General features: G+C 37.3%; 1 protein-coding gene across 1 annotated transcript; it reads left to right on the top strand.

Annotated features, from left to right (window-relative positions):
- The first annotated feature begins 6,123 nt into the window (after positions 1-6,123).
- On the top strand, positions 6,124-14,452 carry LOC150084419 (nose resistant to fluoxetine protein 6-like). Its single transcript, XM_090376224.1, has 3 exons — positions 6,124-6,171; positions 10,611-12,902; positions 14,375-14,452. The coding sequence occupies exons 1-3, from the start codon at positions 6,124-6,126 to the stop codon at positions 14,450-14,452; spliced, it is 2,418 nt and encodes an 805-aa protein (XP_090232350.1).
- The last annotated feature ends 695 nt before the right edge of the window (positions 14,453-15,147 follow it).

Below are 15,147 nucleotides of genomic sequence, written 5' to 3'. Positions count from 1 at the left end.
AGTTTTTTTTAGTTATTTTTATCCTATCATTAAAATCTGATTCTGGGTAGTAGTAGGGTAAATTTATCAGCCTTGAGTTATTATGCTGTTGAGTTTAATCGTTTGGTAGCGTCTTCTGTTTCGACCGCCTGTTTTACGTCTCTCTCTCTCCCTCCCACCTTCGCACTTTCGCCCACTTGTTGCTTTACATGCATTTTTAAACTTCATTAGAACATTTATATTAGTTTTTTTAATAATATAAGTGTATTTCAACATCTGAAGATATTTTTAGCTTTTTAAAATTATTCTTGAAAATATTTAAATAATTGAAGTAACATTAAAGTGCGATGAAATTTATAAGAAATTTTGAATAAATACACAAAGAATATTGATTTACCAGCAATGTAACTTGATATGAGGTATTATGGATCAGGATATACACAAGTGGCGACGAATTAATGAAATGATGGATAGTGAGAAACTTACAGTAGTTTGTTTTCAACCTTTGAATTCACCCAATTATTTCCAATATACCCTGTATATAAAGGGGATATGTTTATATGAAGGGGCGTTTCTAGGGTATGTGGCGCCCATGTACCATTTGAAATCTGGCAACCCCCCTTTAAAATTGTCTTCATAATATGTAAGTTTCAGATTTTCAGGCGCCCGTTGAATGTTGACGCCCGGGTGCAGTGCACCTCTAGTACCCTCTTGACAGCCCGCCCCTGTTTATATGAGATATACCAAAAACAACATGCATTTTGACAAAAAACAATTTTTTTATTAAAAATCAGACTCACTTGCGCATTGGTTTTACAGGGAGTTTATAGGCACGTATGGCCTTAGTAGCTCTTATGCCGATAAATAACTATACTGGAAACAATAGGGAGATAATCTTACAATGTTGAAAGCGATAAATCTGCCCCTTCTAATGTGATTCACTGTTGTTATTTTTGCCAATAAGAAAAAATTAGTCTTACAAATGAATGTCTTGAAGTATCTTGGCTCACAGTAAAAAATAAGCACAAGAAGACATTGTACGAACACTAGCATTAACATAAGTAGAGACATATGATGCAAGAAAACAAGCTTATATATCATCAGCCAAAAAAAAAAAAGCCCTTCCCATTTCACCCTTCCATTTACTCCAAATATTTGGCTAGTTCTGCCTTGAACTTATTTAATTTTTTGACCTACACTAAAGCAGTATGTACTACTGGAACTTAAGAACAAGTTCAGTCTGTTCAGGACCAAGTTATCGACGAGGAATACTACAATTTTCTGAAAGTGAGAAAGCCCAAGAAACCTATAGGTAAAAAGAAATCAAAATAAGAAAAAATTAGTCCAGAAACACTTGTCATGATGAACTGAAGACGACAAACGAAGAGAAAGATAAACACTGACAATGATAAAATTGAGCATACTGAGTTAAGCAAAGCCATTGGAAAGAGGCTCAGAGAGGACATAAGAAGATTTAATACAAGAAAAGTAAAACAAGCATTGAGGGAAAACAAATGACTTATCAGCAGCAGTAATACAGAAAGACAAATGATACTGAAACTGAAAAATAGCGATGGTGTACTTATAAATAGCAGAGAAGGAATAATTCAAATAGCAGATGACTACTAAAGAGAATTACACAAGGAGCGAGGGAATGATACCAGCAGTGGGAAAGATGGATAAAAAATTAGTAACACATACGACATACGCGATATCCTTGCTGATCATGATATCTTTGACAAAAAAAAATGCATGCATTGAAGAAAATGAAGAATCAGAACTCCCCGTAGGAAGATGGATTTCTGTAGAGTTGATAAAATTTGGAGGAAGAGACATGACACAGAAACTGACAAGATTCTTCACAAAATGCATTGAAAAAGGAGTGACTCCTAAAGAGAGGAATAATGCAATCATAGCTATGCTGCATAAGAAAGAAGATAAATCAGAAATTTGTAGACCAATTAGCTTGTTATCCCACATCTACAAAGTTGTTCACAAGGGTCATTACTAACAGATTAGAAAGAATACTTGATGAGGGTCAACCGGAAGAGCAAGCTTGCTTTACGACAATATTCTCAACAATGGATCACCTTCACATAATATCACAGCTAATGGAGAAAACAAATGAATATAATACACTATTATGCCTGGCATTTGTGGATTATGAAAATGCATTTGAATCCATACAGCATTAGGCACTGTAAAGACAAGGCATACATACCCCATATATTATGATTTGAAGAAAATGTATGAGAACACTATCTCCTTCATTAGACTAGACAGAAACAGTAGCAAATTTAAAACTGATAAAGGACATAGCATTAGCAGAGGCACATGATACAAGAAAGCAAGTTTATATAGCATCATCCAAAAAGAAAAACCTTCTCATTTCACCCATCCACTCACATCAAATGTTTGTCTACTTCTGCCTTAAACATATTAAAGCTACCAACTTCTACAATGACTAATCGAAATTTCTTCCGGCAATCAACCACCCGCTAGATAAAGGTAAAACTTCCGCACATCTATCCTAGAATTGTCTTTCCTCAATATGAATTTCTGCCGCCTCAGGCGATTATTCTGAGCAAGGGGAAGAATCCCATCACCATTGATCATGCTCAAACCATTCAATACTTTATACATATCAATCAGATAACCTCGCATGTGCCTAATCTCCAGACACTATAATTTGCACCAGTTAACCCTTTCTTCGTAAGACAAACCCTTTGTTCCTTTCACTAATCTTGTTGCCTTTCTCTACACTCGTTCCAACAGCTCTACATCCTTCTTAAAATGAGGCCTCCAGACCTGTATATAGTACTCAGGGTGTGGCCTGATCGATGCCTTATACAAGGGGATGGTCACACCCTTATCACTGCTAGAAAAATTCCTGTATTTCATTGAAAAGACACCATGAGCTACTCTTGCACACCGTCTGCACTGCTCAGAAAATTTCATATCTGCCTGCACAATTACCCCCAGGTCCTTTTCATTCACTTTCACTTTCACTGTCAGTGTAGTGACATATCACCACACAGTTGATATGTTACTCTGGGTTTACTGCTTCCCATACGTAGTACTCTACATTTGTCAATGTTAAATTTAATTTGCCACCTTTCAGCCAATCTGCTCAACTTTTCTAGATCCTGTTGCAGCAGCAGCTTACTGTCATTAACAACTTTGCCGACCTTTGTATCGTCTGCAAACTAGGATTTTAAGACTGATATACCATCATCAATACCGTTAATAATTACAGAAAACAACAATAGACTAAACAATGTAACCCGAGAGTGTCCACTAATAACATTAGTCAACATGGAGCAGTGTCCATTGATTACCACTCTCTGTCTTCTCCCACTCAACCATCCGTTTATCCATAGAAGTAATTTTCCTCCAATGCCACAATGCTCCAATTTGTGCAGCTGTCTTCCATGTGTAACAGTTTCAAATGCCTTTCTCAGATCCAAATATATGATATCAAAATTATTCTTTGTATCCAATTCCTTTGTGACCACATCATAGTATCCAATCAAATTGGTCAGACAAGACTACCCCTTAACAAACCCATGCTGTGTCCGAGATATAACTGAAGTCTTGTCTAGATGATCCTGCAGTACTTCTTTAACCAGTGCCTCCATTAATTTCCCTGAACAGAAGTTAAACTAATATGTCTGTAATTAGGCGCATTATGGCCTTTGCTGCCTTGTTCCGTATAGCTTACAAAAAACAACAGGTCTGTAATTACTTGTGCCACCCTTATTTCCTCCTTTGTGAATTGTGGTCACATTTGTACATTTCCAGTCCATAGATACCTACCCTAAGTCCAAGGAAGCTCTTATAATTATGGCTAAGGGTTTGCTTACTTCCTTTGCTGCCACCTTTAATATAACTGGAGAGATCCCCTCTACCCCAGGTGCCTTTCTTATGTTTATCTTCAACAATTTCTCTTCCACTTTTTGCTCTCAGTAATTACAAAATCTTCTAGCTCAATGCCAATTCACCTCTGGCATTCCTGTCCCTGAATAACTTCTGATGGGTGAATATAGATGCAAAATACTCATTTAGTTTATTAGCAACCTGAGCAGGATCATCAACAGTTGAATCATCGATATCAAGTGGACCAATCTGATTCATCCCCTTCCTTCTAGATTATACATAAGTAAAGAACCGTTTGCTGTTTTTCTTTGTATCCGTCGCCAAGGACTTCTCGTAATCTGCCTTTGCCTGCTAACTTCCTTTGTGACCTGGTTACAGACCAGCTTATATTTATCGTAGGCTTTTGTGTCACTTGTTAATTTATATGTAGCCCATGCATTTTTCTTCTCAGCCACATGTCTCATTAATTCATCTGAGATCCATTTAGGCCTAAACTTTGAACAATATTTCTTAGTTCGTATGAAAGGCCTAGTAGCTTCCAAGATTAATTCTTTAAATGCTTTCCATTTTGAATTTGCTTTTGGTAACGTCATCAGTTGGTCCCACTGTATAGAATTTAAGTACTCTCTCAGACCACCGTAGTCGTCTTCACGAAAGCAAAAACCCTTTCCTTTATCCCTGATGGTAGTTACCTCTTTGAGTGAATCCCACTTTAGCACACTGTGATCACTGCCACCTAGTGATTTCTTTATCTGCAGATTCTTAATGCATGAAGAATGACTACTGATAATCAGATCAAGAGTATTACTCCCACTAGTTGTCTCCCGAACAGGCTGCTGTAGAAAACAATCATCCAATAAATCCACAAAAGGCTTGCTAGTGTGTTATGACCAGCCCACAAATTCCAGTCAATCTCTGAGAAATTAAAAGCCCCCATTATAAGACTCTGATTTACTGGCCCAATCAATTTCTCTGTACAATTGTTTGTTATACTCATCAGAGTCATTAGGCCTATATCAGACTGCTTCTCTAAATTTTGCTTTCCCAGTGCTTATATCATACCAAACTAACTTGACACTGCACTGTCCAGCCATGTCGACTGGCTGTACTTTCTTGGATTTTATGGGTTTCTCAATTAAGAGCCTAATCCCATCGTCCGTTCCTATCCTGTTTTTTTTTTTTTTTTTTTTTATTTAAACGCCAAACACGAGATTGATTAGTACCTACACTGTGGTGCCACTTTATTAGGTTCACCCCTGGTTGTGCACACAAATGGTTTGTCCCACAACGTTGCAAGTCACATGACCACAGTGATGGATATAATTTCAGCAGAACAACATTTCTAGTAACCGTAAAGCGTACAAACCGTAGCAAGAAATGGAAAAGGAGTGATCGCACGGACTTCGAACATGGCATGGTAGTAGGTGCAAGACGCGCTGGACAAATCATCCCTGAAACGGCAATTCTTTCGAACTTTTTACGCACCATAGTTTCAAGACTATATCGAGAATGCATTGCATTCAACGAAGAGTGAACATTCTCTCAACGGCACTGCTGTGTAAGAAAATCGCTTGCTGAATAGAGAGTTCAGAGGAGGATGGCTAGAATTGTGTAAGCAAGCAGACGGGCCACAACATCGCACATCATGTCAGAATACAACCTTGGTGTGCAGAACAAAATATCACATCAGACCACTAATCGCACTTTGTCGCGAATGGGCTACAACCGACGGCCACATCGCTTACCTTTGTTTTCAATGAGGAACAAGAGAGCATGCCTCTTGAGAGCACAGTAACACCAGTACTGGACTACCGAGGATTTGAAAACAGTTGCTTGATCTGACGAGTCGAAGTTCCTGGTGCATCATGTTAATGGAAGGCTCAGAATTTGGCGTAAAGAACAGGAATCTATGGACCCGTCATGTCTGACGACTACTGTGAAAGGTGGTGGGGAATGTTCTCTTGGCACACGTTGGGTATATTGATACCCGTAGATTCACGTCTGAATGCCACATCGTTGCTGACCAAGTGCATCTGCTCATGTTGACAGTTTATCGTCCGTCAGATGTTTACTACCAGCAGGATAATGCGCCAGTGCACAAAGCTCGGATCACCATGGAATGGTTCCAGGAACATGGCAATGACTTTTCTTTGCTGCAGTTAGTCCGTGGATCCCAATCCTATTAAACATCTTTGGGATGAGCTGGAAAGGGCTGTTCGCTGCAGGCCTACACCTCCGTCGAATGTCAAGAAACTGCGTGACACACTCATGTCTGCATGGTACTCCATTCCTGCACAATGTTTTCAGCATCTTCTTCAATTCATGCCTAGACGAATTCAGGCTGTTTTGAGGGCTAAAGGAGGCTCAACACACTACTAGGTAGGTGTACCCAATAAAGTGGCAGCACAGTGTATCTTACTTAGTACTGCTTGGGTCAGTTGAAGGAGCAGTATAGTGGGGATGAGCGTTGCCGGAAACTTTGCTTTAGAAACTAAACATGGGTTTAACCCTTCAAGCCTCCAATAAGCAAAATGGTGGTTTTGCACCGGTTGATGAGAGCAATCTATCACCTACCAAATTCCATTTCTGCATTCCTTATATCTGTGTGACACCATGTCTCTGATATCCAAACAATATCTGCCTTTGATGTTTTGACCAACGCCTCAAATTCATCAAATTTATTTACAGACTCCTAGCATCGGTGTACAAGTAAGTGTACATGCACCTGTTCGTATTCTTAACTACTCTAACTCAGCCCATGTATTTATTTGTCTGCAATGACTCCCAGCAGTCTCTGAAATCCTCTGCACCTTGTTTTCCAGGCTGCTGCTCATCTAATAGAAGCAGTGCAAGAATCACTTTCACCTCTGCCAGCGGCTACTGTTAATCTATTATTCTATGTATCTGCCTAAGCTAACAGTTTTCTGACTCACTTAAAACTGCCTCGATAGCAGCAGCAAATATTCTTGCATCTTTAAAATAGAGTGCAAATATTCTTGCACTCTATTTAAGTGTCTCCCATTCCTGTAGAAGTAGTCTCTCGACAAGAAGACATAATATCTCCGAAGTTGTTTACTGCTGCCCTTGGGGAAGCTTTGAGACTAGTCTGGTTGCAGAAAGGAGTCAATATGAGTGGAGAGTACTTAAACAATTTACGATTTGCAGATGACTGTACCCGCAGAGGCTCACATCTTGAAAGTATGGTCTTGGCACACTAGGGTCCTGAGCGCTGGATATCATCATTCTTTTCTTTCTTGGTGATTCCCTTCTCTCTCTCTCTCTCTCTCTCTCTCTCTCTCTCTCTCTCTCTCTCTCTCTCTCTCGCTCTCGCTCTCTCTCTCTCTCACACACACACAAGGTTAACTCAGAAATTTTTTTTGTTGGCTGATGCAACAAAAGCCTCAGGCTTCCTTGCGCCATATGGCTAATTATAATAATAATAACATTGTAATCATAAGCCATGATCCCAAAGAATTAGATGAAAATCTTAATAAGTTATGAAGAGTTAGTAAGGATTTCGGATGGATCCTTACTAACTCTGAAAATAAATATTGCTAAAACAAAAGTAATGATGAACAAATATGCCACAGAAAGGGATATAATCATTGAAGGAGCAGTAATGGAAAAAGTGGATTCATAAACTTATCTGGGACAAGTCTTTAGCTATAATAATGGTAAATGGCTGGAAGTCAAGAGAAGATTAAATTTTGGATCCACAGCATTCAGGAAATATAGTCACATACTGAGAAGCAATGTCCCAGTTTGTCCGATACGTAAAATAATGAACCAATGTATACTTGCTACCATAACTTATGGAAGTGAAACTTGGGCACTTACCAAAAGAATGGTAGATAGACAACAGATGGACTAAGAAAATAACAGAATGGTACCCAAGACGAGCTAGAAAAATACAAACAAACCTGGAAGACAAAGACGGAGATGGACAGATGAAATTCACGAGTTCGTGGGTAGTAAATGGAAAACAGAAGGAACTGCAAAGTTGCTGGAGAGACCTTCATCCTGCAGTGGATTAAAAATGGCTGCTGATGATGATGATAACAGCAGTTGGAAGTTTGTTATAACTATCAACTACCCTCTGGCTAAAAGCAAATTTACGCACGTCTATTCTACAATTGTCGTTCCTCAATTTAAATTTATGTCCTCTCAGGTTAGTAATCTGACTAAAAGGAAGAATCCCATCAGCATTGAGCTTGCTGAAACCATTCAATGCGTTATACGTCTCAATTAGATCACCTCGAAGGTGACTAGTCAACGTAATACACAATGGCATAATATGGCTTATGTTGCTGATGTGCCTAAAAACCAACAACTTGAATGGGTTGAGCATGCTGAATTCTGATGGGATCCTTCCACTTGTTCAGATTATGAACCTAAGGGGGTATAAATTCAAATTAAGTTGTAGAATAGATGTGCGGAAATTTGCCTTTAGCCAGCGGGTGGTTAATTGCTGGAAGAAACTTCCATCTGTCGTTGTGGAAGTTGATAGGTTAAATAAATTTAAGGAGGAACTTGAAAATATTTAGAGGGAATTGTTTTGTATTTTTTTTTTTTTTTTTGGCTGATGCTGCATAAGCTCATACGCTTGCTTTCTTGCATCACATGCCACTACTACTTGAGGCTCTTTGCTGTCATCTACTTAGGAGCGTCTCGTGGGTGAAGGTGCACACTGCACCCGGGCGTCAACGTTCAAGGAGCGTCTCAAAACCTGAAACTTACATACACACATGAAGAAAATTTCAATTGGCACCCGGACGCCATTAATATCCCAGGAACGCCCTTGCATATACTGTCTATCAGTGGCTTCTTTTGAAATTTGAAATTCTATTTTTACTCTAAAATACTTGTCAACCCTGAGATAAGTGAAGTCGAGATAATTTTTTTTTTAATTATTTTATCCCAAATGAAAACCATGGTCGGAATAGCGGCACAATAAAAAGGAATACATATACTTTTCCTTTAGCGTAGTGCAATACCAAACACTTCGTGGCGAAATGCCTCATTCAGTTCGGTGCACAGTAGCAAACCTAGTTATCTCCCCCAATGAAGTTTGATTAAAACAAAGACTGCGATTTTAAAAAAAATTTTTATGGCTAATGCAGCAAAAATTTGGCTTTCTGACCAGTATTATTATTATTAGCCATATGGCGCAAGGAAGCCTGAGGCTTATGCTGTACCAGCCAAAAAAAAAAAAAATTCTGGAGTTACCCTGAGAGAGAGAGAGAGAGATATTGAATCAGAAGTAGAAAGGAATCACCAAGAAAGAGAAGAATGATGATATCCAGATGTGAGCCCCTGGGGTCTATTATTAATCATAATAATTTAATTAATGTAATCAAACAATATTAACTTATAATTATATTATAATAACTTTAAAAGTATTATTGAATAATTTAATTAATTGTTTATTGAACAAGAGTTTAATTAAAATGATTGAAAACCAAAGGTGCATTTCTGATATTTGGCCATAAAACACCAATAATCCAAGTTATGCCTCTGCTTTCGACCACTTTAATTTTATTTTCATAAAATTAAAAAAAAAATTAATTTTTTATTTTCGACCAGTTAATTTTTTATATACTGTACTGTGTGTATATAAAAATATATATATAAAAAAAAGCTACCCGCTTCTCGGTAATGCTCGATTCCTTTCTTCGGCTAGTTATTCCGAGTAAAAAAATAATTCACAAAAATACTTTATGAACAGAGTATGACAGTTCAAAATAGTATGGCCACAATCGATGTCTTGCTTCGGCTAGTTATTCCGAGTAAAGAAATAATTCACAAAAATCGGAGTATGACATTTCAAAATATTATGGTCACAACAAAACTTCGAAGCGTATGCGCATTGGATTTGGAAGTCAGGTTAGTTCACAGCACAGTAGTAACATACCTACTCTGTGGTTAACAGAGTTGAACCATGAATTAGTTACTTTACGTAGGGTTCTTTGCGGTTAGTCAAGAAATTAGTTAACTCTGTGGGAGGTGTGGTGTACCGTTTCTGGAAATCGTTATTGGATAGATATGCAGCCGATGTAACCGTATACTCATTAGTTACGCTCAAGTTACTAACGTATTTTTTCTAAATGATTATTCGATGGGAAAAATTAATACAGATTTTACTCCTGAGTGAAATCTGTATTAATTATTATCTTATTCATGATACTGTACTTTATTTGTTGCACTGAGTAATAATCCTTCTCAGTGTTAATTTGTTCCAGGCAGTATTCACAGTACAGTACTTCTAGTTGTATCAGCTTATTTTTGAAAGTTTTCCAATAGAAATGAACTAAGATGCTTAGTTTGTGGGTACAGTATTACTGGCCCTCTTAATTACCACTTTGTAGAAGTCTTCGTTAAAATAGGCAAATTTTTATTGTTTGAACAACTTTCTTGGTAGAGTAACATAATTCTCTCTACTCATTCACCTAAGGTAGAAGTACTGAAAAAAGAATTGCACAACATTTCGTAACTTAAAGCACTAGCGGCGAACACGTTTCTTTAAATACAGGATGACACAAAGAATGCTTGGTAGTTCTAATGAAAACTTTTGAAATGCTTTATATTGTCAGTGCTTTATAAATTTGCGTATAAGATACCGTACGTATTTCGAATAGACTTTTAAAACTAATATAATGTATATAGAATTTGAGTAATTATATAGTTAATTAAGAGTTAAAACTAATTACATTGTAAAGGAGAGAAAAAAAAAAATGGACAACATAATTATTAATTATTTGGCTCTGTCTCACTTGTGTGTCATCATCATAGCTGCACGATTAAATGGAGGTATTGACATTGAAGCATTACAAAATCTGAGGAATAGATACAATCAGATTGGTAGTTACAGATTTTTATTTCCATATGGAAGACTGGCCCTTAGAAATGAACCGAACAGTCAAGAAATTAAGTTTTCCCAACCTTTGATGATTACCTTAGAAGATTCATACTTTGAAAGCTATGATGGCTTTTTGAATACACTTGAGGAAATCTATGAAGGTGATGTTCTGCTTTCTCAGAAGGGTTATCCAAATAATTTTTCAGCAATAAGACAGTGCCTGTCTGATATTCATTATACTGTAAAATATGGTGGAAATATGGATTGGTTGATAAGATTATTTGATGCTATTGGCAAACTTCCAAGTAGTTTACTTCAAGGTGCATTTTTCTGGCCAGGTGGGTATGATGAATGCCTTAATATTCATGCATCTAATGTATCATACATTGACTTCAACAGTACTGGTTTTCTGGGGCAGTATTGTACAGTTCCAGTGCAAATTAATGCAAATTTTTCATATTATTTTACGATTACTGCTGCAGTTTGTATTCCTGATTCTTGTCCCATACAGCAAGCTTATAAAGAAGTAGCAACTCTGTACAAGTCCACAGTTGTACAGATTTCATATAAAAATATGAGTATGACTGTACTACCCTTTAACTGTCAGCCAAGAACTATAAAACTGGACTCTCCAGCAGTTGGATATATAGTGCTATTAAGTTTTCTCTTATTATTTGTAGTGCTTGGCAGTATATGTACTGTAGTAAATTATTTTTGCAATGAAATAAAAGCTGAAGCTAAGCAGGTGAATATAATTCCACAACTGCCAGATGAAATTTGCAGTTCAAACATTCATAGTAACATAGAAGTTGAAAGTCCAACAATCAGTAATCAACTATGTCCAGAAACAGACAGGCTGATAGAAGGTAATCCGGATGTGCTCTTCACCAATAGGACATATTACATAAAGTATGCTTCTTCATTTTTGAAATGCTTTTGTATATTTACAAATGGAACTAAACTTCTGAGTACAAAACAATCTGAAAGTCAGCTGGCATGTATACATGGTATCCGTTTCCTTAGCATGAGTTGGGTAATTCTTGGACATGTTTATTCTTTTCCACTCGGGATAGTAGCCAACCCTGTAGAAATTTTTCCAATAATAGATAACCTTCCCTTTCAAGTTCTTCTTCGTGCATTTTATTCCGTTGATTCATTTTTCTTTTTAAGTGGATTTTTGCTTACTTACTTATTTTTGAAAGATGCCAACAAAACTGAAAGAAAATCGAATTGGTTTTTATTTTATATACATAGATTTTGGAGGTTAACACCTTCTTACATGTTAGTGTTAGGCTTTTATGCTTCTCTAGTAAAATACTTGGGTAGGGGACCATTTTGGTCAGACAGTACTGACTCAAAGTTTTGTCAGTCGACATGGTGGTGGAATCTTCTCTATATCAACAATTTTTTAGGAGACAAAATGTGCATGGGATGGTCATGGTACTTGGCTAATGACATGCAGTTTTTTATTATTAGTCCTGTATTCTTGTATTTTCTTCAAAAGACACCTGTTATTGGTATCATAATTATAGGTGTGCTACTTTTAGCTACTTGGATTACCACTGCATCTTTAAGTGTAGTTTATAATTTGTTACCACTTTTAAGTAATATATCAGATAATGCCAATAAAAAGGAATATCTGCAGGCCATGCTAAATACAATGGATAAACTGTATATAAAACCTTATTGTCGAATTGGGCCATATCTCGTTGGAGCATTAGTTGGATATGCATTATATAAAACAGATGGCCAACGAAACTTTCTTCGTTGGTGGCAGCTAGCAATTGGCTGGCTTATATCAGCATTTCTGTGCCTTAGTATTATATATGGGCTTTATCATGTTCACATTAACTCCCTTGAATCCACTTTTTATAATACATTTTCTCGTTCTGTGTGGGCAGCTGGTCTAGGATGGGTAGTATACACTTGCCTTACTGATCATGGCAGTTTCATCAATGTTTTATTATCGTGGAAAGGTTGGATTCCTCTGAGTCGTCTTTCTTATTGTGCCTATCTTGTCCACCCTATAATTCTAATTTGTTATGTTCAGTCTCTGAAAACTACATTGCTCTTTTCGCATGTTACTATGGTAATATACTTTTTGGGTTTCCTTGTGGTATCATATGGTGCTGCATTTTTTACTTCCCTAATCATTGAATTTCCTATGATGGCATTAGAAAAATTAGTTTTTATGTAATAAATAAATAATAAATAGATTTTATAACATTGTAAAAATTCTGGCAATAAGCAAATCAGTACAGTATAGCAAAAGCATATAAATATGTAAACTATCATTCCATTTTGATGTACCATTTGAAGCGATAATGATATGTAATGAATGTATGTATATTCTTCTTCATATTGAGTTTTTCATTATTGTTTTAGAATTTTTTTTTTGAAATGTTGATAGATGCATACCATTATAAAAAAAATTACATTTGAAGGACTTGCACATTTTTATCCTTTTGTTAAGATTTTACAGTTACCTCCTAATAAAGAAACTTTCATTCATCATGGAAGCAGTATAATTTTTATAAAAAAAAAAAATAAGTAATAGTAGTAAAATGTGTAATTTTTAATACAGGACCATCTAATTTGTGAAAAAGTATGACTATAGCAGATTTGTTAAATATCTTCAAAGTTTTGCACTTTTTACATATTTACTTATAAATATGTATGATACAGTTGAAGACTGGAGTGGTTTAATTCTTGAAAGTAGGTATATTTATAAAAGCCTCATAGAATGAAGTCGGGTGAAAAGAAAATTTAATTCACACATTTGAGATTCACAAAAAAAAAAACAGTCAGTACAAAATATTTTGTACACAATGAATATGTTTTCCATTGTAAGAAATATCCTTGTGATTATCTGAACAGAATGAAACTTGAATGCAGTGTTCATTTGTCCATTCAGTAATTCAATAATTACTTTCCTTATATAGTTTCTTATAACCTTAATTTATTTGGCTTCCAAGGTTTTCCCGACTAATGTGCCATCTTTTTCATTTTATTAAAGAAGGACATTTTTCAAGCATCTTTTTAATTTATCAGAAAGTACTTAAATATATATACAGGGTGTCTCAAAAATATTGGTACAAACGTTTAGAGGAGGTAGGTAACATCTAAAGGAATGTGAATCGCATAGGAACCCATACCCATAACCGGAAACGTCGCCGTAAGTTGGTAGATGGCGCTGTTGATCAGTTTGCGAGAGGAAAAATTTCTGGTTTACTCATTCAAGCAGTAGTTGCCGCACGAAGAGCGTGCATCGATATACGAACTGTGAGCTGGCAGACATGCACCTAGTGTATGGGTTAGCAGAGGGCAATGGACGAGCCGCCCAACGAATTTATGGAGAAAGCTTCCCAGACAGACATGTACCGGACCACCGTTTGTTTGCACGTGTGCATCAAAATTTGTGCGATTATGGGTCATTTAGAGGTAACAGGAGTAGTGCGGGCAGACCACATTCGACGCGAACTCCTGCCATGGAAGAAAGTGTGTTGAATGCCGTCCAGAATAATCCTACTACCAGCACATGTGCCGTTGCCTCTGCCTTAGGAGTGTCTTGTTGCAGAGTACAGTGTGTCTGGAACGACAATTCCTTACACCCCTTTCATCTCCAAAGGGTTCAGTTACTGCTCCCCCAAGATCATCCTGCACGTATGGCTTTTGCGCAGTGGTTTCTCCAAGAAAGTGTTCAAGACTTTAATTCTCCAGCCTATTTTTGTTCACGGATGAGGCTTATTTCACTCGGGAAGGCTTATTCAATCACAACAACCCACACAGTGTGTGCCCCCATGTGGCACAACATCGCTTCGCAATAAATGTGTGGGCAGGTATGGTCGGTGACTGCTTAGTCAGCCGATACCTGTTACCATCCCACATTAACTCCGCTAAATATCAGATCTTTTTTTGAACAAGTTCTACCAGGGTTACTTGATGATGTTCCAGCAAATGTGAGACAACATTTGGTTTCAACATGATGGGGCTCCTGCCCATTATGGAAGGTGTGTTCGTGACCATTTGAACAGGCAGGCGTTTTGGGCGTCAATGGATTGGCCATGGTGGAGCCGTTGCCTGTCCCCAAGGCTCACCTGATTTATCGAGCCTTGATTTCTTTCTGTGGGGGGCCCCTCAAATCTATCGTGTATGAATCGCCTGTGGAGACAGAAATGGATCTCATGGCGAGACTCGTCTGTGCTGTTGCTATTGTCAAAGAAACTTCAGGTGTGTTCAACCGTGTCCGCCAATCCATGCTGCGTCAGTGGCATGCATGCATCGCGTCTCATGGTGGAACCTTCGAGCATAACTGGTAACGTCACGGGAAAGTAGTAGCAGAGGCACAAGAAGCAGAAATGACACGAGACAATAATTAGTGGCAAACATTTATTTGACATAATATTAACAATGGAGTATGAGATGGATGCATTTCA

Source organism: Mastigoproctus giganteus, chromosome 6 (genome assembly GCF_048544385.1).
Source record: "Mastigoproctus giganteus isolate SK-2022 chromosome 6, ASM4854438v1, whole genome shotgun sequence".
Lineage (NCBI taxonomy): Eukaryota > Metazoa > Arthropoda > Arachnida > Uropygi > Thelyphonidae > Mastigoproctus > Mastigoproctus giganteus.
Note: the sequence above shows the minus strand (reverse complement) of the source record. Positions and strands in the feature narration are given on the sequence as shown.